The sequence below is a fragment of the Pleurodeles waltl genome, chromosome 10, assembly GCF_031143425.1.
Source record: "Pleurodeles waltl isolate 20211129_DDA chromosome 10, aPleWal1.hap1.20221129, whole genome shotgun sequence".
In the NCBI taxonomy this organism is placed as follows: domain Eukaryota; kingdom Metazoa; phylum Chordata; class Amphibia; order Caudata; family Salamandridae; genus Pleurodeles; species Pleurodeles waltl.
Genome location: NC_090449.1, coordinates 178594017 through 178618558, shown reverse-complemented (window position 1 = coordinate 178618558; position 24542 = coordinate 178594017). Strand labels below are relative to the sequence as shown.

General features: G+C 39.4%; 1 protein-coding gene across 2 annotated transcripts in view; it reads left to right on the top strand.

Moving 5' to 3' along the window:
* Nucleotides 1-24091, top strand: part of BHLHA15 (basic helix-loop-helix family member a15) — a 107426-nt gene extending 83335 nt beyond the window's left edge. For both annotated transcript variants that reach the window (XM_069210142.1, XM_069210140.1), the window contains one exon: nt 20456-24091. In XM_069210142.1, the coding sequence (XP_069066243.1) occupies nt 20495-21025 (531 nt within the window). In that variant the 5' untranslated portion in view covers nt 20456-20494 and the 3' untranslated portion in view covers nt 21026-24091. The remainder of the gene's footprint in view (nt 1-20455) is intronic.
* The last annotated feature ends 451 nt before the right edge of the window (nt 24092-24542 follow it).

Below are 24542 nucleotides of genomic sequence, written 5' to 3'. Positions count from 1 at the left end.
TTGCCAAGGCCCCTGGGCACATGAGGGGGACTGTGATCCATCATATTGATACTTGACAGTTACACGTTGAAAGTTAAAGTGCAAACTACTGTTAGCTCCTTCTATAAGATTTAGGGGCATATTTATACTCTGCTTGCGCCGAATGTGTGTCAAAAAATTTGACGCACATTTGGCGCAAACCCTGCCCCATATTTATACTTTGATGCCCGACACAGCGGGCGTCAAAATCCAACCATGTGCATCATTTTTTGGAAGGGGGAACCTGCCTTGCATTAATGATATTCAAGGTAGACGTTCCCTTCCAAAAAATTACTTTAAGGCCTGTGCGCCTTATTTATACTCTGGTATCATTTTGACGCACAGGAGAGGGTGGGCCTTAAAAAACGGCGCACAGCCTGATGGGCGCCGTTTTTTAACGCCTGGGTCAATGCAGGCGTTTAGGGACCTGTGGGCTCGGAAGGAGCCCAGAGGTGCCCTCCCCTGCCCCCAGGGACACCCCCTGCCACCCTTGCCCACCCCAGGAGGACACCCAAGGATGGAGGGACCCATCCCAAGGAAGGAAAGGTAAGTTCTGATAATTATTTTTTTCTGTTTTTTTTTAAGTGGCAAAGGGGGGCCTGATTTGGGTCCCCCTACATGCCACTATGCCCAATGACCATGCCCAGGGGACACAAGTCCCCTGGGTATGGCTATTGGGCAAAAGGGCATGACTCCTGTCTTTGCTAAGACAGGAGTCATGTAAATGGGGGTTGTGCGTCAAAAAAAATGGCGCAAGTCCGGTTTGAGGCCTGATTTTTGCCTCAGACCTGACTTGCACCATTTTTTGACGCACAACCCCCATTTTCCCATACGCCGGCACAGCCTGGTGTGAGTAATTTGTTTTTAACGCAGACCAGTCCGCAGCGCCGGCTAACATCATTCCATAAATAAGGCACCCGCATAGCGCGTTGGAATGGCGTTAGCCGTCGGTAAAGTTTTTGACGCACAACTGCTCTGTCCTTCAACATAAACTAAAATGCCTGACCAGGAAGGAGAGAACCCTGAAATCTCACAAAAAAGAATTAATGAAAAGCTGGTCAAAAAAAATATCCAGCATGAAATGTGCAGTTGTGTTTGGGGAAACCCTTGATCATGTGATTTCTAGGAAGAGAATCAAAGAATGAAAGGGACCATAGGTCCACCTCACGAGAAAACCCTGTTCAAGGTGACAAAGGGGGTAACAGAGAAAATTAAAGCACATTGAGAAGGGAACTATGCCTTTTAAAAAGATTGGAGTTCGAAGCACCTCAAGAAAGGTGGGAGGACTCAGCACCAAAAAGAGAATAGGAGGGCCAAGAATCTTGCACAGTATGGGTGTCTCAAGCGGCACAAAAATGAAGGGTGTCCTATGCAACACAACCAATTCCGATGTTCTAAGTGACATCCAAGTTCCTGATATAAGTGAGGAAGATCCACATGATGAATCCCCCTTAGACAAATATATTTTGGACCCAGATCAAGGGGACTTTGCTGGGAATGGACTGTTTATGGAGGATGATGCCCCTCTACCTCCAAAGATGTAACTAGAGGACCCTTAGGGAAGGAAATGTTTTCTCTAACCAACATCAAGCACCCTAGGAGTGCCAAGTGGTGGCCCCTTGACCACATAGCCAAGTTAATAAAGCAGTGGATTTAGAAGCCACTTGAAAAAGGAGCAAGGAACATTTCAAGGGCCGAATGGTCAAGGCCGGTTATACAGGATAAGGTGTGCCTTACCCCTAATTCGAACCCCGAGCTCATCACATTTCTTTTCAAACTGGGTAGAGATCCTAGAAAGGGACTTGAGAGGTCCTTTAAATTATGTCAAGCTCGCCTCCTTGATGTGGTCGGACCCCTGGTGAGAATTATCGATATGGTGGAGGAGGCACATGCAAATGATCTCCCAGTGGACATAGACCTACTCAGGGGATGGAGCCAAAGAGCTATGGTTCTCAGAACCGCGAATGCCGGCCTTACTGTCAAGAGTCATAGACCCGTATTAATAAAGATAAATCTGAAACTTGGGGACCTTATGGAAAATGAGTCTTCTGAGGATCTCAAAGGTCTTCTCCTTGGCAAAGACATGATTAAAACTCTGAGCAAACTATGTTGCAGCAATTACTGACCTTGACAAGGCGTAGTCTAATATGCATAAAGTGTTTAGTGCAATGTGTTTTTGAACACGCCAGTAGAAGGGGGCTTTCTGCCGGCTAGGGGTCCCATTTCACTAATTACAGACACCCAAGAGCTTCTGGCAGAGGTTACCAGGCAGGAACTACAGCATCCTTCTATCCCTAAAGAGGACATGTCCATTGTGGAAGAGGCTATAGGTTATATGGACACAGCTCAGCAGGATAACAGGATGACTGCACCAATTTCAACCTCTTATTCTACCTGGGAAGAGTGGGAAGACATATCAGACATTTTTTTCCCTAAGTCATAGAAACTGTCCAAGGGCTAAAAATTGATTTTTGGAAAGTACCCATTCAGACAGTTCCCCCAAGAGAGCCGAGGTTATCCACTTTTCAACAGCAGATTGTACAAGAAGAGGTAAAGACCTTGTTACAAAAGGAAGACATTCTGTAGGTTTCTTTAGAACACAGGGTTTTTGTAAGTACACTGTTCCTTATGGAAGAAAAGGACAAGAGGTGGAGACCCGTGATAAACCTAAGAGACCTGAACAAGTACTTAGTCTACAGGCCCTTTAAGATGGAGGGGATCCATCTCTTAAGGGATATGTTAGTAAGGAAGGACTGGCTAGTGAACTTAGACCTGAAAGAGGCCTACTTTACCATTTCCATGGCCAGGAAGTATCAACCTTACTTTCAATTCACCTCGCAGGGTCAACAATATCAAATCTGTGCGCTCCTTTTTGGCCTATCGTCAGCACCTTGGTGTTTTACCAAGGTAATGAGAACAGTAGCTTCCTACCTCAGGAAGAGAGGTATTCTGATGATCATTTATCTGGACAACATCCCAATGCAGAGCGCAGATTTGGACAAATCTAGACACAGTCATGTTCATCTTAGTGAGTTTGAGCTTCATCGTAAACAGGGAGACATCTGTACTTACTCCCTCCAGGTCTCTAGAGTTCTTAGGATTCACAATAGATACCATGAGGGTAGTCCTCTTATTACCATTAAAGAAGATTGCCAAAATTCGAAAAGAGATAGGATATGTATTCAAGCTTGAGTCTTTAGCTCTGAGGGAACTAGCCAGGCTATTAGGTCTTTTGTCGTCTTCTATTCAGGTGATCTTTCCAAACCCTTTACATTATCGGGCCTTGCAGAAGATAAAAGCAATGGCCCTTCAGGGATGATTATGGTATGGGAACAAGGTGATTCTAGATGGGGAAGCAAGGTCAGATTTATCTTGGTGGTTAGAGAACTTGGACACCTTGAATGCGATCTTCGGATGTCATCCCGATTTCATCCTGGAGTCGGATGCAAGCTTAGCCGGTTGGGGTGCACGCTTGGGTTCTCAGGATACTGGTGGCTTGTGGTCACAAGCAGAGAGGCTGCATCATATATACTATTTAGAATTGACGGCGGGACTTTGTGCCCTTATGAGTTTCAAACATTGTTTACAAGGCAGAGCGGTTTTGTTGAAAATGGGCAATGTTTCTGCAGCAGCATATATAAATCGCTTATGTGGAACTAGATCCTTAGACCTATCAGAATTAGTAAAGAAGCTCTGGCTATTCTGCTTGGAATACAAGATCAACCTGAAGGCAGAATATTTGCCAGGGAAGCCAAATGTTGCTGCAGACTGGTATTCAAGGCTTTTATGAGATTTCAGTGACAGGAAGTTGAACAAAGATTGCTTCAGGAAGCTATCTCAGATTTGAGGCCTTTTGGTGTTAGATCTCTTTGTGAGCAGGGTGACATTTCAACTAAAGAGATATTACATTTGGATGCCAGACATGGGTGCTCATGCAGTGAACGCATTTCTTAGTCTTCGAAAGGAACCAACGCTTATGTGTTCATTCCTTTCGCTATGATTCCTAGAGTTCTTCAGAAGGTCAGACAGGAGAGGTGCTCATTCTGGCAACTCGATTTTGGGTCTCTCAAGCATGGTTTCCAATGACTTTAGAGCTAGCTCGTGTCATTCCCATTTTTGTCCTGCCATGCAAGGCCTATTGCAAAGCGTAGATGGAGAGGAACTTCCTCTAGGTCTTACTGGGACTTTGAACCTTCTTGCCTGGAGAGTTTCAGGAGATCTAGAGAAATGTCGGGTCTTTTGGGAAGAGCAGAGGAGGTCCTGCAGGAGTCCTGAGCTCCAGGTACCGAGGGCAGATATAGTGGAATTTGGAAGACATGGGTACGTTGGTGCTTGGAAAGGGATTTGGATCCCGTGGAGGCAACTATAGTGGAGGCAGCTAATTTTCTCGTAGAACAATTCTATAAAGGCCTTAGCAATAGAAGGATAAACTGCTATAGATCTGCTATTAATGCAGGGCATTGCCTAATCAATGGCAAGACTGTAGAAAATAATGTTTTGGTTTGCAGAGTGCTTAAAAGCATCAGGTTAAGGAGACCTCCTAGATATAATTCTGTATGGGACGTTAATTTAGTCCTCTCTTTGTTTTACTATTAGCCTGGTAATAGGTACTTGGATATGAAAAGTCTTTCTGTGAAGTAGGCTTCTTTACTTTGCTTAATATCTTGTCAACAAGTGACTGTTAAGGCCTTGGAGGTAAGTAACAGAGTTTACAATGCCTTTGGAGGTACCTTTGAGGTTACTAGAAGAACAAAAACTGTGTCCAATACCATATTTTATCCAACCTTTGATTATTGCAGAAAACTTTGCGTTGTGAATTGCATGAAAACGTATGACTCCAGAATGAGTGAATTTCACCTCAATGGCACTGACCAGCTTTTAATTTCCTTTGTTAAACCCTTCAAAGCGGTTACTAGAGCTATGATTGCTGGATGGGTGAAATGGACTATGCAATCTGCTGTTTTTGATTTGTAGAAATTTCAAACTCAGTCTACGAGGGATACAATGGCAAGCCAGTCCTTTTTTTAAGGCGGCAGACTGGAGGACATTTTGAGAGCAGCCGTTTGGTCTAATTCCTCTATCTTTGCAAAGCATTACTGTAAACCAATTGAGCATGTCTGATGTGCTGAGGGGCTACCAAAATGCATAATGGTAGCCTCCGGTCTTGTAATGAAATAGCGATTCTCCAAATTAAATGCCAGATGAATCTGTATTGCATCAATGACACAGAGGCTAACATTATCCTTCCCCCTCAGCCATGTATTTTGGGATTTATGTTTAAAAAGAAAAGAGCAGGTGAGAATCTGTAGAATAATGTTGTTATAGATGCAATTTCTCTGTTATAATTTGGAGAATTGCTATTCCCTCCGTAGATTTAATTTGTAAAGGTATATCAATAAATAAGGAAATTTGTGAGGTTCTCAGCATTGTTTTCTCAAAGTCTGTTATGAACTTCTATGATTATACTGAATAAGCAGCTACCTACATCATCATATGAAATCTCTTTATTGATGTCATAACTACATTTTCACAATTGTTTTATTAACCTTCTTGCTTTCTCAAATTTGCTTGAAAATGCACCATTTGCCCACTTATTTTTCAAAATGTTCTCAAATCCCCCTGAGAACTCTTGATGCCGGTCGGGGTAACTTGCTGCGCTCGCACACAGGTCACTCAACCAAAGTTTTTACGCCTCCCCAGTTTCAGATGTCACAACCCACCACTGCTCCACAGTATTCTGGATTGCTGACTGACTTACTCCACGATGGGCAGGACTCTGTCCATGATTCTGCAGTACTACTTCCATTCAGGGTCCAGCCACAAGACACTCTCCAGTTCCAACTAGCACCTGCTGCAGTACTCCCTCCTAACATTGCCATTACTTTAATACTCCTTCCTTTCCTCTATCCAACATGCTAAAGCATTCTCTCCTTTCAGGCTTCTGAAGCACTCATGTCCTCCATGCTTCTGCAATTCTCTCACCCTTCTTGCAATCTACTTTTACCTATCACTTCCTTCTGGATGCTGGGGCACTCACTCGTTTAGAGTGCTTACAGCACTCCTTGCACCAGTAGTCACTCTCTGGGCTTATTATAGCTGTCAACTGACCCCGTGTTTATGAGTAAATTTCAGCCAGTACTTCTTTTTTAGCCGATATCACTAATATCACCAGGCATGCTGTGACTTATAAAGTAAAATTACATCCAGTACCTTTGCCTAAAACAGTACTTGTTCAAAGGTATCCTTACTTTTAAGCTGGAAGCTTTGCTTTAGCGCTTGAAGCACACCCACCATTCTAATTTCCAAGTTCTGCTTGAGTGGACTTCCTCTCTATAGCAGAACGTCCTTTCCATCTAAACTCTGGCCCACATAATTCTTATTTTGTGAACATGCTGCCTTTGCAACTTTTGCCACTTCAATAACAGGATAGCAAACAGTAGTGGGATCACTGTAACTGAACGTTGTGACAGGATCCTTTCCACAGAGGCCTGTACTTCATAAAATTATGATCTTTTAAACTGTCATATTAACTTGTGACAGTAGCTTTGGCTCAGTTCTCCTGTGCTCTACAGTTGTGTCCCTTATTTTGTTAATCTAGCAATAGTGGTAAGCAAACTAAACTATGAGCGCTCAACGGTTCCTGCTACCTTAGGAGAGTGTTGCAGCCTATTGTTTGGTAACAGGAAAAACTCCAGGGCTGTAGGGAGAAAGCATAATGAGCTGTGGCGCTGCGGAGCTCATTCACTGCTGTGAGAGGTGCCTGGAACACGGAAAAGTATGTTGCACCTGTGATCTTGAGAAGAATGTCCCTGAGGCTGCCTCACTGCACTGTTTCATCCCTTAGAATGGAGGCACTGCAATTCATTGTAAATGAAGTTTCAAAGTTTTAAGTTTATTTATTTGCACAATTAATACAAACCATCACAAATCATCATAATAAAATCAGTAAAATATAAAAAGAGCATGCAATTCGAACCCAAGTTGTACATCAGATTGATAAACCCCCAAACGCATCATATTAAATTAAATAAATAAATAATTATTTAAAACAAAAACTAAAATGCTTATGTTTAGTTAATCCAGCTGTGGCAGCTAAACTCTGCAAGACTATTGTAGCCGCTTGGAGGTTGAACAAAGTCTTTTTCCGGATATCACGTGCGGGAAAGGCTAACAGAGTTAATGAAGATCAGCTGATATGCGTGACAAATAGATTACCCTCTGATTATCCAGGGGATTATACTAAACTGTGTAAATTTAAGCCCAGATGCATGGCACTTGAAATGGCTGAGGTCATGAATAATCATTTACTAGAATCCATTAGGAAGTGTAAATATAAATACAATAGGATTCTAAGTAACAAAACAGGAATCTTTGTAAAGAAACTGGAAGCAATAAAGCTCTGTGAGTTTAACAAAACTAGCAAGGAACAGCCAATTACTTAAAATGTAAACACTCCAGACAGAACAAATATGCAATCAAAGGCAAAAAGGGGCAATACAGACAAATCATAAATTGATTGCCAAAATGTTCAAAGAGTTCTCTGTAAACTTGTATTCGAAAAACGAAATCATCAGTTTAGAGAACTGCAAATTATATGCAGACAACATCCACAGCTCCACATTTTCAGAGGAAGACCATAACTTTGTGAAAAATCTGTTTTTCTGAAAGAAATACCCACAGCTAACAAATTAATAAACAATTGGAAAAGCCCGTACACATATGGTTTTCCAGCTAAGTTTTTATAAATCATTGGCTGAACAGTTATCCTCTCCCCTCTGAGAGCTATTTAATCACTATGAAATCTCTGATGAAAGACGTGGCACTACTGCAGAATCTATGACATTTGTCTGACCTAAAGAAGGGAATGACAATAATTTGGCCCAAAACTTCAGACTAATATCCTTAAAAATATAAACTGCATAATGTATGCCAAGATCTTAGTCAACAAACTAAAGACCATCCTCTCAAAACTTTTACTACCCTCACAAACAGGCTAATGGCAAATAGATTCTTCAGAACTAACACTCTTGAGAACAGCAAATTCTCAAGCACAGCTTCAGAAGCCATAGCACTGGGTGCAGAAAAGTTGCATGCCCGTTTCTACATGCAACTGTAAATAAGTTTAGATGTGGCCAAAAATTAACCAGAATTACCTCATTCCTTTTTTTGTAAACCAAGGGCAAAAGTGAGAAAAGCAGGATCATCGCTGACTCTTGTAATGTACAGCAGGTTACAAGTCAAGGTTGCCTGTTATCTCTGGCACTATTCCTAGGAGAATTGAACAACTACTTCAATCTACAAGATCAAACTCCTTAATTGAAAGAGTGATGTTTAACAATATATCATACAAAGTGTCCTCCTATGCCATTGATATATTGATCTACACCAAAATAGTGGTAATTTCATCCCTGCGTTAACTGGAACTATTGCTAAATATGCAGGGGCATATTTATGAAGAAATCACGAAGGTCAGCGCACCAGGTCACCTTGCTGCACTGTTTGATAGAAAAGGGCAATAATGCGCCATATTTAACGTAATACAGTGCTTTCCTGTCACAATGTGCTGTCTAGCGCCAAAGCAGACACAATTGCACCATAGTGCAGGGGTGTCTGCGTTGTGAGCAGGATTGTTTTTGTTGCAGGAAGGGACACCTTCCGCAACAAAATAATTCTAAGAGACATTTTCCTCTTTCTATGTGTGCTGCAGAATGGAGCACACATAGAAAGATGAGATAAGGAGGAGAAATAAAGATATTCCCCCTCGTTACACCTCACCTGGGAATGTGTACGATTTTGTAGCATTCCCAGGTCTACCAGTAATGGTATATCTGGAAATGCGCCAAAATCTATGGGCCAACACCTATGGCCAAACCATGGAACTCCTTTGCAGGTCCATCCAAGGTGGCCTGATAACTTTAAAGTTGTGTCACTCTTGCATCCCATTGCGTAGCGCAAGGGCGACACAACACTTGAACAAATATGTCCCTAAATCTGATAGATACCTTTAGCAACAGATTCCTTACCTTAGAATTATCTCCAGGTGTTAGACTTCATCCAGAAAGAAAAGATGCCTAGGATAAATCGAAAATAAGGAATCTGCGACTAGATAGAGTCCGAATGTAAGTAACTCGTTCTTAGCCTCTCGTTACACTTTAGATAAAGACATGTTGGGGGCAAGACCTTTATGGAGGTATTAGGAGATACAGCCCTAACATGGCAACTGGAATCCAAAAATATATCTTCATTAGACTTTAATACTAACAGTACTAATTCTGTAGACACAATTGCCAACAAAAATAAAAAAATCAGATCTCCTAGAATGCTGGTCATTCAGAGAATAGAAACAATTAAGAACGATGGTCATTCCAATAATACATGATTCAATGAGTAGGATACCCACATCTTTTTAGAAAAATAAGGCTCTCAAAGGATTAGGGAGGGGTTAAGCTGGCAAACTTTTACTTATACCAAACAGCCTTCCTTTTTAGGTAAGGATCCATCTGGTTTCAAGACAAGGCTCTATTTATACTGCTTGATTTTAGAAAGCTTTATTTACAATTGTTATGCTACCTGCCATGATAACAATACTCAAATTATACCCCACTCCAATCTGATACTAAAAATGCCCTTCTCCAAACAGATAATAGAATGGAAATCAAAATTTTGAAATCAAATTTAGCTTCAGTTTGATTGAATCATAACATAAAGATTGATTTAAAAAAATCGGTGCCTTTGGCAAGATTGGAAAATGCAGGAAGTTTACTATATAAAAAAACTAGGGTTCTAAAAGGATCCAGATTTGTTGCCAATCAACATGCATTCAGTTTAGACAATAACACTTTTTAAAACGTCCTAAAATTAAAAGTATGTACGAATAGGATAAACATCAAGGTTCTGACCTATATTTAAGTATAATTGATTGACCGTTATTTCAATTATATAATCATAAAAGAATAAAATCAACATAAGATATCACAAACATCATGCAAGCATGGACAAAATAAATACATTAATAGCCTTATATTCATTTAAAAATTCATATGCTTATTCAGGAATAAAGCATTTTTTTAAATGAGCAGACCGCGGAGGCCACTACATGGTCGCCCAATAATTGCAAATAGAGAAATGCTGGTCTGTATTGATAAAAAACCCTTGCCTTCATGACAGGCAACAAATACATGCAACGCAGGCGACCATACAACTCACAAAAGAGGACCATGTGTACTAGAGTCTGAAGGGAGCAGCAATCACAAGGGCATACCTTTATGGAAGATGGTGCGAACTGCCCAGATGGAAAACAGAGATGTGTACAAATAGAGCCCAGACAAAAACTTATAAGGAGCAATCTATCCCAGGGCCGTCTAACCCAGGTAGGATAAGGTTGTAACCCACACACCATTTTCAAGAGTGGGAATGCTGACAGAGTTGACCTACCCAAAATCATGTTTTCTCTTCTCTCCCTGGCATGGGAAAATAGGAGTTCCTTTACTCTTTTACCTTCCCCTTTGCTGAGCAAGGGTGGGGTGCAAAACAATTCTGGTAGGACCAAGGTCTCAGCCACACTCTTCATTCGCCTAAGCCAGAGAATTCTAAGGCCATTGTCACAGCCCAGACAATCCTTGATCACATCCCTATTGAATGCAGTAAACTCACCACACTATACAGCAATGCACAGAATCCTCGGGATGACAGTAGCAAGCTATTCAACAAAATCCAGGCCCAGCTCTTCATGCACAAAATGGGCAGCAGCAGTAGGGCCCAAACCTAGCAACCTTCTACAAAAACAAATTTGCTCCCTTCGAATTCCCAAACAGTCCCTGTACCCCCATACTGCGGTCCCATTCAGCAGCACACGTTGGCACTTAATTTTGTAAATTTGTAAAAGTGTCTCATTTTGTTTGCTGCCCAGCGTAGAGGCAAATTGAAAAAGAGAGCCACAGGCTTGATTGAATAATAAACATGGGTTCTCAAGGCAGACAGCCCAGGTATTAAGATGGTCGAAAGTTACCCCCAGGTAAGGGAAGCCAGCCACCCTTACTATGGACTTCCCCTTAATGGTGATAGGCCTTAGCTTGACTGAGTGCTTCTCACATACTAAATAGTGGGTTTTCCAATATTCGTATCCAAGTCCAAATTGTCCATGTACTCCACAAATAGGTCCACCAAGCACTTGAGCCCATTTGGGGTGCGGGAAAGGAGAACAACATCATATTATTATAAATAGAGATGGTACAGGAGATGATTTTACTCTGGGCATGTCTCTCCCGTTCTCTGCCAGGAAGGAATTAAGCCCATTGATATGAAAAAGAAACAAAATGGGTGCAAGTACACACCCCTGACAGACCCTTCTGTTGGGTATATTATTCTCTAAGCTTCACAAAACAGTTCATATTTTATCAATAATATATAAGGGTCTTCACTCTAAATCATCCAATCTACTGGCGAAAAAAATACTAAAATAGAAGACAGAACTATCCTAAATTGAAAAGGTACCTATCCTCAAATTGTTTGTAACAAAATTTGGGAAGCAACTTTATATGCTGCTACTGAACTACTGAAGTAAAATTGTGATACAACAACATGTTCATACAATCTTATCACACAAGGGTATTAATTGAGTGGAACATCACGATATGGAAATAATACTAACACTAACACTCCCACTCAAACCTCTACCCATATGCTTTTTTGTCTTCTGCCAAGTCTACTATTCTACTGGCTTTCCTTTGCTTCTAGCCTCTCGGTTCCTCGTTTTTCTTTCCCTTTCCTTTTTTCCTCTCTGAGCCCAATTTGCTGCTACCTATATAGAGACCACATGTATGAAAATAAAGAGAAGAAGATGCAATCATTATGGTGAAAGTTCAACATGTACAGTATATGTAATGACATATGATGACTATGATTTTACTTATTTCTATTTAAACTTGATATCTTATGTTATTGACTGTAAACCCTTATTTTGTAATTACTGTCTTATCAAAATAAACGTTTCTTGAATTAAAAAGAAAGAATAAGCAGCGCTCCTGAGACAGAAGAGTTGGATCAAGAGAGTGTAGTAAGTAAAAGAAGAAATAGGAGGAATGAAGTGAGAGGCATCAAAACTATAAGAAAAAGAGGAATAGTTAGTCCCTTCAATTAAACAGTCATAAGAAGACAGCAGAGATTAGAAGTGAAGCTAGATGGATTAATTATTCAAGTTAAGATGATATCTTAATTGTACTTGGGAGGAAGCAGGAGGGAGTCTGAATGCCTTACTATAACTCTTACAATGTATTATCTCAAGCCAGTCAACTAGTTTGTTCTTAAAAACACTCATACCATACAGAATTGTTGGAGTTAGTTTACACTCCATCACTTTACAAAATTGAGGTGTGTCAGAACATGAAATGTTCTCTAGAAGACAACAGAATACTGTGCTGAAAAAGGTGGCTGTATTCCTAGTTGATATTTGTGTGCTATTACGCACCCCGTCTCCTCAAACCACCCCCCTAAATATTTACAGCGCTGTGCCTTCTCAATGGATTGAATCATTGCCAATCAACCAGTGGCCTTAACGTTTTCCTACCATGAACAATGAGCTTTGTTTTAGATATGTCACATTTTCTGTGATACATGCAACTCTGTATGTGCCATAGTCTAGTGTTTAGTTTGGAAGTCCTCATCTGGAGTATTGTAGCAAGGGCTTGAAGGCCTAGCTTAAGTAATGTGCCCATGTCTGACAGCCTCAGCTGAAGTACTGAAATTATTTTACTGTCTACATCTGCAGAATTGTTTCCATTTCTTGAGGCCAAGTATTGTGTACAATGCTCAAATTCTCATTCAGCATTTTGTGTCTGTTCTGAAGGCAATACCTATAATGTTTGTGGAGACATAATTTGGAGATTTATTTTGCAGTTCTGGAGACCGTGTGTGGTGTATTGTTTTCAGGTTGGGAGGCCATCACTGGTCTATTGTGGTCCACTCCAAAGGTCCAGTCTGGAGTAATGCATATAATTCCAGGCATCAAATATAGAAAGATGTCTTGCACCACAGTACTCCTTTGGTGCATTGTGTCTAGGTACACTGATTTCACTTTGAGTATGGCATCAAGGGTCTTAAGCCCCAGCTGAATATTACATCCATTTTGTGATACTTCACTTTAGTTGTTGCTCCCAATTTTAGTGACCCTTTTCACACATTTCATCCTGTTTGGAGGGTCCATCTTGAGGCCACTTCTGATATGATGTGTCCAGTTTTAGAAACCAATTTTCCCATAGTTTGTCCAGTTCCAGAGCTAACTCTGGTGTACTGTCTGAAGTTCTGTGGCCACTTGTGGCACATTATTTCCAGTTCCAAGGTCACATCTCAGTGGTTGTGTGAATCTGTTTATTGTATGTGTGTGCATTTGTGTGTGTGTGTGTGTGTGCATATGTGTGAAGATTTATATTATTTATGTGGAAGAGTAAGTGGATGGGTGGGTGAGTGGCTGGGCGGATGAGAGGGAGTCAAGCATTGACTGAGTAGTCAACCGAGAAGTAGGGATACAAGGATGAAAGGCGTGGTGGTACAGAGCCACAAGACAATGAGGAACTTAGGGTAACTAGAGGAAGGGTGAAGAGGCGGGGACCTTTGATCATGGACCGTGTGAAGGAAGTAGACATAAGGGTCTGACAGATCATAAGAGCTTAAAATGTCTAATACGTGTGTGTTTTCTATTATTTATTGTGGGTGCACTAGGTTGTAGCAGCTGGCTATGCACATTATAATTTACATTTTATTTTTTGCATCATTTTCAAATAGATTTGTGGGGAAGAAACCCCACTCATTTGTCACTTGGAGAAACTAGGTTCAGGGTGAAATTTTAAGGGAATCTTTTTTTTTGCTCGCATTTGAAGGTTGGTTAGTGGAGGTTTTTGTTCAAAGATAGTGAAATGCTAAAAACATATTTTTTTAATTTGCATTTTACTTTAAACAGGAAAGGGTATTCCCTTACTACAAACCACTGTGACATTGTATAGGTGTACCATCTATTTGTGCCTACATGTGGGAAATGCTTTGAAAATGCCAGGCATAGATGACAGTGGTACATGAAAAAACGGCTTTGTGTATCTCTGGGGAGGGATAAATGAACAAGTTACAATTATCGTCATGCACACCTACTTAAGGGAAAAGCTTGGTGAACCCCACCACTGCTGCAATAAGCTTATTATTTTAGATCAGGGGTGCACATCGTGCATTTGGAACTGGGAAATAGTCTAGCTCTTTGAGATTGAGGCACTGAACTGTTTGATGAGGCGGCAGAGGATTGGGAGAATCCGGATTTAAGTTCCAAATATTTCACCACCACTGTAGAGATGAACATATATGGGACTTTAATTTACTGCTTAAATGTTAGGGCTGTATAATTGCTGTGTATAACAAACTTATAGGTTCCAACAGGATCATGTTTCCAAGCAAGTTCTTACTGTAGGCCCCTCTTCTTTCTTCTGCTATAGATTGTTACAAGAATTCCTTTCTGCTGGACTCCAGCTGATTCACTGGAACTTGTTGTTGAAACCTGTAAAGCATGGGAAATATAACCAAAGAGGGGCCATACCAATAGCATGCAAAACCTCTAGTATTTTCTAAGTATTATAAAAACTTCTCTTGCAATGTTGTCATGCTACCCTCCATGGCAGGAGAAGGCAGGAGACAGGTAATGAGAAGACAGGATGCAGGATAGGAAGCAGGAAATTAAAAGCGACACAAAGACACCTAATAGAGGGGACTAGCATATAAATCTATCCTTATAACAAACTCTAATGAGACTTGTTCCGCTCAGAAAAAGAATAATGTGAACACGTCCATCAGACCAAAGCCCACAGTGAAGAGCAAGCCTTACAGCAAGAGTGCAGGTCTTGCAGGCACAGTGTCATGCGTTTGGTTAATTCTTGATTGCATTTTCTATGGCCTCCTTTTCTCTCATGCGTCAGTTTCAAGCAGAAGTTTACTTCTGATTCATCCTTGCTTCTTTATAGGCTCTGTCCAACAACTTCTCCATGGCAGTCAAGCTGTCCCTTCCAAAATCTCCTTCTATTGAACTTCTTTTTTCTCCACCTCTCAGTCTCTTTTGTGTCACCACACACTGCCCCAGTCTCTGCCACAACATGTAAAATACCGTAATAGTGTCTTCGATGTCCATGACCCAAAAAAAGTGTATCCCTTATTAGCTCCTGAATATGGGAATACAAGGGACTGTTCTTTCTTCAAGCCTTTTTTAGCTTTCTACAGACCTTATATATTTGGAACACTTTTTTTTGTATCTGCTGCTATGTCTCTGACCAACTAACTTGGTGCACCAGAAGACTCTATTGTGGTATTTCTCAGTGGGTCCCTTTACTGTTTCTGTGAAACTTTTTATTCAATGTTCATTCACAGGCAGGTTTTAAACTGTTTTATTTTAAAAGAGTGGAAGAGTAAGGGTTCCAGGCCTAAGGGCACATTTGTGGGGAAAGAGGGAGGGAGAGGTTACTGATGTTTCCCAAGACATTTGCCTGAATGCCTAGTGAAGTTGTGCCGCACAAGCCACCCAGCCTGTATGGTCCACAGGATCTCTGTAGGGTCCCTTCTCGTCCACCTCCAGGGTCTGCTCCAATCTTATAGGTACCTAGCCTCAGAAGTGGAGGCCCCCTGGATCACTATATTAAGGGTGGCTCTGGATGAAAATGAGGCAAGTGTACACCGCTTCTTTCTGATCTTCTGCTAGCTCCTTTAAAAAAAAAATGCCACCCTGTACTCACTCAAGTCAATTTCTCAGTTCACCTCAATCATTACTCCACTACAAACACGCCTCCCCCTGCACCACAGTAATGAAGGGATTTTGACCGATTATTCAGCTTGCTTTGTCCTGTAATTCACTGTACTTTTAAAGTGAATGTATCTCTTTATGATCAGGCTATACAGTGCAGCTTTCACCAGACAGTTATGTGCCAATCACCAGGAGATGGGCTTTGGCCCCGCCTACATGTTGGGAGTCAGGAATATATGATTTGATTGGACAGAATTTGTGTGCTTTCACAAACAATCGCGCTTGACCTCCATGCAGCTGTAATCATGTTCTCTATTTATTGAGCTGCCGGATCTGGAACTTTCAGTGGCACACTAATGACATTGTAATGCTATTAAAGTGCCTTAGATAACTAAATAATTTACAGTGTTTTTCTCTGGCAGCAACACAGAGGGGAGAAGGGCAGATATTACTCTATATTAAAGTGTACAGCTAAGTATTTTGTTGCATGGAATCTCACAGATTACTACAGTAGGCAAGAAGAGTGACATTGGTCACCCTCTCTGACAAACACTAGGAAGTTTCACTTTGATAGTTTTTGTTAGGCTCTGTTGAGTGGGATTGTGCATTGTTTTGCAAGCTGTGTTTGTCTACATATTTGTATATTGTAACTGTATGCATGATGGTTGCCAGTTTATGTGGACTTGAATAGGCCAGGGGTAGGTAAAGTCTAAAGCATAAAGGCATCATCAATTAATTGGGAAAACCATGACAAATGTAATAGATTTTACCTGTTTATTATGAAGTGGTATAATAATGACTCTAGGGATGACCTGCTTATTGTGAAAAGCACAATTTAAAAATAATAGGCTTTTAAGGAAGGGTTGTTAGTACACTGTGTTGAAGCTGGTAGGCACTTACTTTGTTACATGGATATTCACAGATTGCTGTAGTAGACAAGGGAGTTGGTGATCCACCCGAACAAGACAATGGGGACAGAAGATATGCACTAAAAAAAATCTTATTAGGCTTTCTTAGGAGAGATAGTATTTAGCATTTATTATTTTGCTTCTTCTCTTTTTATTTGAATGTTTCTTAAGTGGCTACTACAGCTTTCCAGGTTGTACTATTGGTTGTTTGCACGCTGCTCATTTAATCTGCAGTGCACTGCATTGCACCTGGCCAATTCCTCTAAACCAGGAGATCAATATAAGATGCGTTTGTCCATAATATATCATTGGTTTATCATTTCAAGATAGAAAACATATTGTTTCTAAATGTGGCAGTCATGATTGAACTTAAAAGAGTGATAGACTATTTACAATACCTTTTCAAGGTGGACACCGGCTACTGTGTTTAGTTTTTTATTGTTAGGATATGCCAGCCTGGTTTACAAGGCAGCATGTTATCTGTTTTTTCTAGTTATATTCTTTTTATTTATGTTGCATTTGTTATTGAGTTTGTGTATGTTGTAATACAGTTTATCTAAGAGGGTGGCTGAAAGGTTAGTCAGTGGATTAATGAATAGATGCATAACTGCAAAAATGAGTGAGAGTGACTTATGAGATGCTGGGTGTCTACACCCATCAGTAATACAATAGGCACTTTCAGTCATAAGCCAGACCTATTGCTATTGCTAGTGCTTGTTAGATTTTATATTCATCAGTGTCTTTTTATTTGGAACTGAACAACTGAATTTGGGTCACATGGAAACAAGATTTTAACTTGATATTTGTAAATTTTCAAAGGCTATCTACTGTTATGAGTGACAAGCTCCCATGACATCCTGAGGAAGCACTCTGTTTGTGTTCGAAGTATGCCATGTTGGTGGTTAGCAGAGTGTGGAAAATTGTTCAAAGTTAGTGCCCTGACGTTTCTTATGAACTGTGACTCAAATTAAATTTAAAACAACAATATAAACGAATGTCTTTTGTGACTACAACAAACTGGTGTGGTATGGCTCTGTCCCATGGATGAGCCCAGAAGGGGCTTCTTGTTTATTGAAATATACTGTTTATAAGGTTATTGTGCTTTGTGACTCTGCTAGTACCAGTCTACAATGAGCCACTTTCTAGGAAGGGAGGCACAAATCATAGGGTACTTCTTAGAAACACGATGGGGCCTTTTCACAAGGGAAAATTACACATTTAGATTTACTATTAGTAAATTTAAGCTTACACTTTTGAGTTACTTCCCTACTTTGAGCTATTCACAAAATACGAGTGTGAAGTTACTCACAAGTGTAGTCTCACAAGTCTCGACCTGCTTAAAATGGTGGTGGAGCAAAATTTATCAGTTACTGCTGCAGAAAAGGAGCAGTAGTAAGTTCAGCACCACACATGGCTAACTACCAATACTGCAACACCCTTCCATAGACAATAATGGCGGCAGGAAGGTAATAAAAAAAAAAAACCTTAGGACATAATATGAAATGAAATTAAAGTATTTAAAATAGTTAAAAGTATAAATAGTTGTAAATAATTTGTTAAAAAATATTTTAAAATATTTTTTTTACATATTTTAATACTCTTGTAAATTAATATTTTTCCACATACTTTACTAACAAAGTAAAACAATGAAACAGTTCAGCAGAAGTAAGTTGAGCACCACACGTGGCCAACCACTGATACTTTAACGCCCTTCCATAAAAAATAATGGTGGAAGGAATGTTAAATTAAATCCCATAGGACATATTAATAAATGTAATTATTTGGTTTAAAATAGGTAAGAATATAAATAGTTTTAAATAATGTGTTTAAAAACATTTTAAAATAAAATATTTTTTCTTTTAACATATTTTAATAAAGTTTCGGAAATAACCGCCTTTCCCCCATAAATTTCTAACAAAGTAAAACAATGCCGCAGCCCTGTTAACTTCATTTTAATATTTTTATTATGTGGTAAAAATGAGTAAAAGAGGTGTATAGACTTAATTAAATATAGTTTAATTTAATTGTAATAAACTAAAATAAAATAATGTTTAAATTAAAGAAGGGTATTCAAATATTTACAAATAAAATTATAGATATGGTTTATTTTCAGATAATTTGTGTAATATTGCATTTGATGTATTTATATTTTTAACTGGTTTAAATAATTTAATATAACATTGTTTCCTTCAGGGTTTTATTTTAAGTCTCCACCTATTATTTTTATATAGGAGGATGTTGCAGTACCATTTTTGGTGCTGGGATATTTTCTAGCTTTGAGTTGGACTACATTTATTACTGTTATGTTTTTTTTAGGATGTAGTAATAGTAATTTTAGAAGTGTGGTTTGTGAATAGCAGTGGGTTTACTCTTTTGGTGGGTGGATGCATGTTCCTCCCTAAACCCTCCTTACACCTTACTAAACCACTCCCATTTAGTAGTAACTATGCACTTTTCCCTGCCACTCCTACTGATCCCGTCCACATTTACAACTGAGTAATACATTAACATTTGCGAGGATCTCCCCATAGAAAAGATGGGAGAGTTGGAAATGTAGATTTACACTCTTAGGTTTGTGAATTGCGTTTTTTAGTAAGTAGTACTGCTGTAGGTACTACAAAACGTACTTTGTGAAACAAGCCCTTTGTTACAGCGTTTTGTGCATTGTGTAGGGTTTTGTTTTAGCTGCAAACTCTTGGTGTGCTAATACCTTGTTCGTTCGCTGCTGCAGATTTGTTCAGCATTCTGATTTATCTGTGAGCTGCTTTGCCTCACAGCCTCACAATTCCTGCCTACTTCTCTGACTAGACTATCATGCATATATTTTGTATTCATATCCACTCTGTTTCAAGCATCTGTTGACACCTATTATGTGACTGGGCACTAACCTTTTGTTTTCCCTTTCTTTGCTTTTTTCCTTCTGTATCCTTGTCCTTAATCCCTGTTTTTGCTTTCATGTGTCAACAAGGTATTAGATGTCCCAGTGCTTGTTCGGTACATCCTTGGGATTTTATTAGTAATTATGTCCGCCAGCGAGTAGCTGGTTGTCCCAGTGCATGTTGAGTATACCGTGGTCTTCATCTCTTGCTTTCTGAATTCTTGTTTTTGATATCTGTAGTCCTGGTTATGACTTTTAATCTTGAATGTTGCCCTGACTTCTTGCTGTTCTCTAAACTAGTTTATCGGTACACATTAACACTGTCCCTCTTGACTAAACACCCTCTCATCAAGCGGCAGAAAGTGGCCTTGGAGCCCACATTTTAGGACTAGGCAAAGCTTATTAGTGACACTCATGGAAAAATAAAGGTCTCTATAAAGAAACTGCAAGTATGTCTTGCTCATATATCCTCACATGACAATAATTATTCATTGGTATTGGCTCTGTCTCTGGGCTCTGCGCTCCTAAACCTTTTCAAAGCAAGGAATATTCATCTCTGGCAATAGTGACAAGTAACTTGCAGTGCACTCCTATACTCATAACTCACCACTGATACTGTTTTGATCAGGAGTGGCCAAGCCAAAATAAGCTCAACCACATTTATTTAAATCTGCTTTTTTATGCCAGCTAAGTTAAGAATTTCTAAAAAGGAAGCTGTGTTTTCTGATGTTAGTAATGGGTGTTCTTTGTGGCTTGTCATGGATCAAAATGCTGCACTTGGTCAAAGTAAGCACAGGCCTGCTATTCTATCCCTTCTCAGTACAGACTTACAAAAGTAAGCAGTTGCAGATTCACATCTAACTTTGTGATTTCATCTTTTTACAGCACATGACCACTTCCACTAAGTCTGCAACCTGTTGAAGGATGAAGTCAAAAGCTAAAATGAGGAAACAAAGGACTGTAGCTGACGCAGTGGATCTTCCGGATGACGAACCAACAGCGGGTCAGTTTGAAGTACTGAAACGTTCAGACTACAAGGAAAAAGCCAAAGGAAATGTAAAAGAGATGGGCAGAGTGGCCGTGAAGCGCAAGAAACACCCATCTAAGGTAAAGGAGCACACCACACGGCGACTGGAAAGCAATGAACGTGAAAGGCAGCGTATGCACAAACTCAACAACGCCTTCCAAGCTTTGCGTGAAGTAATTCCTCACGTCAGAGCAGAGAAGAAGCTGTCTAAAATTGAAACACTCACATTGGCAAAGAATTATATTAACACTCTAACTGCTACTGTGCTTAATTTGTCCAATGGATTTTTACCTGCAAAAGAAGGTAACAGCTCTGCAAGTGGGGGCAAACTTTACAAACATTACCAGAAACACAATGGAGACGATGAGAGCGATGAACAGTTAAAAAAATACTCTACACAGATCCACAGCTTCCGACAAGGTAGCTAATGTAAGCTACTGACTTAGCCCCTATATTATGGAATATTCCATTACTTGATCCCTCTGGACTTGTGAAGTAGAATGAGTGTTTTTTCTTTCTTTTTTTATCATGACAGGTAGATGTCAATGAAATTTAAAGTACTCCCAGTTTATGTCTTCCTAAATTTTCCATCTAAGAAAAATATTTTGAAAGTCAAGGTGCTGATGAGTTGCAAGCACCAAGGTGCAAAGAGAGACGCATGGAACAATCAAAGTTCTGTTTGTAAATTATGTATTTGTTGCAGCTAATGCTCCAATATTGTGTTTCACGGCAGTAAACAAAAAGGGCCTGATTTAGGGTTTAGCAGATACGTTACTCCGTCACAAAAGTGATGGATATCTTGTACGTCGTATTACGATGTCAATAGGATATAATGGGATCGTAAAATGGCAAATGGGATATCCGTAATGTGTGTGATGGACCAACCTCATCCGCCAAACTCTAAATCAGGCCTAAAATTGTTTAAGGTCAGGCAGTGGTGGGCTTGATGATACAGCAGTTCTTCCAACAAACTGAAGTACTGTTGCGTATTAAATTGTGAATGGCTTGCTAGCCAGAGCAGGGACGGTTACCATCATAGTGTATTACAGATCAAAGGAGTGCAAATCGAACTGTCTTTGATATTGTGAGATACAAAAAAGAACTAACATGAGGATGTTAGTGTGTTTCCGAATGGAGAAAATGGGATGGCTCAGGACCAGTAGTACAGAAGATAAAAAAGGTAGAGCACAAAATTACTTCTTCAACTTACCCACAACAAATTTAACTCCACAGCGCCAACCATTACCTCTATTACCTTTACATTGTTCACCACCATCTTATGAATCGAAAAAAGGGGGTTAATGTTCATGCATTTTAGTTACAAGTGCTTCAAAATAAATATTTTATTACAACACAATTAAAATATGGATTAAAATAAAGAAAACATTGGTTACGATTAAGGCTAGCGTTCAGGTAACAACTGAAAATAAATAAAAGAAATATAATTTGAAAATATTATCCATTGTTTGAAGTAAGGTTAGGGGTTTGGGTTAGGGAAATTAGTAGAGCTAGAGTAATTTTGTATTTACTATTATCAAAGTTAAAACTAGCATTAATTTAAGGATAAATGTTCCATAATGAAGTCCTTTTATTTAACATCAGGTAATTCAATTGACATAAAAATAATTCTACAGTTTTTGCTGACAGCGGATTGATAAAAACATAATCTAGTACAAATAATTAGATACGTTGGTTTACAGGTAAGAGGTAGGGTTAGCAATAGAGTTATAGAAGGGAATGTTATTTAAAGATCAATATAGTTAATCTAAAGGAACGGTAATTAATGTAAATTAATTTTTTGAAAATAATGCAAATGACAATGAAATTTGTATAGGATAGGAATAGGTTTAGGAATTAGTGATAAGATAAAGGTCAAACAAAGGTGTGATGCTAATATAATGGTAATTTTAATGTTATAAAATAGGCTACAAGGCTATGGTAGATGAGATATAAATGGCAAGGTAGAATGGTTAATAGTAGGGAGGTAATGGTGAGTATCCTAAAAAGCAGTAGTCATATAGTAGGATTATGTAAAATTCCTTACTCCTTCTTTTTCTTACCTCTCCACTCCTCAAGAGAAAAATCACAAAACGTACCTGGTCACTCAGCATACCCTCAAACAAAACTCCAGTTTGAACAATATTGTAAAGATGGGAACTCAACTGTGGTGAATGAATGGAAATATGCCCCACCGCAACAATTCAACAGTATTCAGTGTAATGTCCTTAAAATCAAGCAATTCGTTTTAACAATGTCCTTATGCAAAACTGAGGTATTTAATTCTGTACCCTTCTTGGATCCCTAAGTGTTCCCATCTGCAAGTTACAGAGCAAGGAATGAGTGATCATTGGTTTTAACCAATATGTGATCATTTCACATAAATTGATGACAAATCTATATGACCGTTATTACCAAGGAAATTCTGCTAGTGTTTAGGTATAAAAAACTGCGTGCTTAAAATGTTTTCCGCCTGCCAGTAAAGGTATCTTGATGGAACACAGCATTTAATTCTACAGACATTATTCGTAGCAGTGATACAATTACAACCAAACATATAATTTGTGCCTTCTTCAGTGAAAAAGATCCTTGGTCAGAAGCAGTGTGTGAATTGCAAGGGCAGTGACAGGAAACCACTTCACTCTCCTTAAACTGAGTATTTATGCCAATACCTAACCTAGAATAGCAATACATTTTTTTTTTGTGGCAATTACCCCACTTTAAGTGAGATATTTCTTCCTGTAATGGTATCCGTTCGAGCGAATACACGCCTTACTGGCAGAGACCTGACGGAGTTAATTTTATCCTTTAGTAATGGGGAGTATTTTACCACCAGTACTTATTGCAACAAAAAAAAAGAAAACAGAAAAATAAGTGGTATATATATATATAAACGTTTTGTAATGTATGTGTTTTGTACTATGTATTTAATATTTTATGTAGCCAAATTATCATAAATAACAGGTAGGATGAAGAAAATAAATTAGGGTGTAGTGTTGAAGGGAGGAGGTTGATGTTTGCAGTAGGTGAGCCAACACTGTATTTCATGACATGCCATTTTAGTGAAAATTAAAACAGTGCCCCTATTTTGGATCAGTGAGGGGAGAAAGAGGTTTATGTGACAGCTTACTCCTATTGTTTTTAATCGTAATAATTATGTGTCCTTTACCTAGAAAAAAACAAGCGCTATTTTTAACAGACTGGAACATCATCAGACTTTGAAGGGCCTACTGACAGATACTGGGCACTTGAAAGACGCCTTAACAAGAAATGAACACCCTTCTTGAAAAAATAATTCTGAACTCAAAACAGGGAAAACGCGTGTTCTGGACACTTGAAATATGACCCATGTTTTATTCCCCGTATTAGATAGAGTTGGTGGTATTGTAAAGTCCTCTGATTTCTGGAGAAAACATTAAATTATGAAAATCCAGAGTGAATGTGATCTCAATGAGAGAGATATTTCTGCAGATAAATTCACCTCCGGTTCAAAAATACACTGACGTTTCTTTTGATCTCGCCTCTAAATTGTTTATATTGTTCTTCTAAATGTAAGTATGAACACATACACAACAGGAGGGTCTCACTTCCTCAGCCGCTGGATCACAGAGGCCTTAATGCGCTGGATTATCACACGGTTCAACAGAATGTTCAGTTGCAACACGTTAAGGCAAAAGCCTGACACATGCAGTAGAAACACAGAAGTACCGAAGAATTATCTGGGCTGCCCTCGTCAACCTAAGCAATATTTTTGTAAATGTGAAACACTAACACGAGCAGCAAAAGAAACTGCTGAGTGTGCCTCGACGTAAAGCTGCAGCATTCACTCTCGCATAAAAGTCATGTTGTACTTTCCGAACTGCTTTGTGTACCGTCAATGTGTTTGCTTTTGCGTGTGACCTATGAAGTACCTAGAATACACAAGAATTATTCTGAGAGATTGCTGGC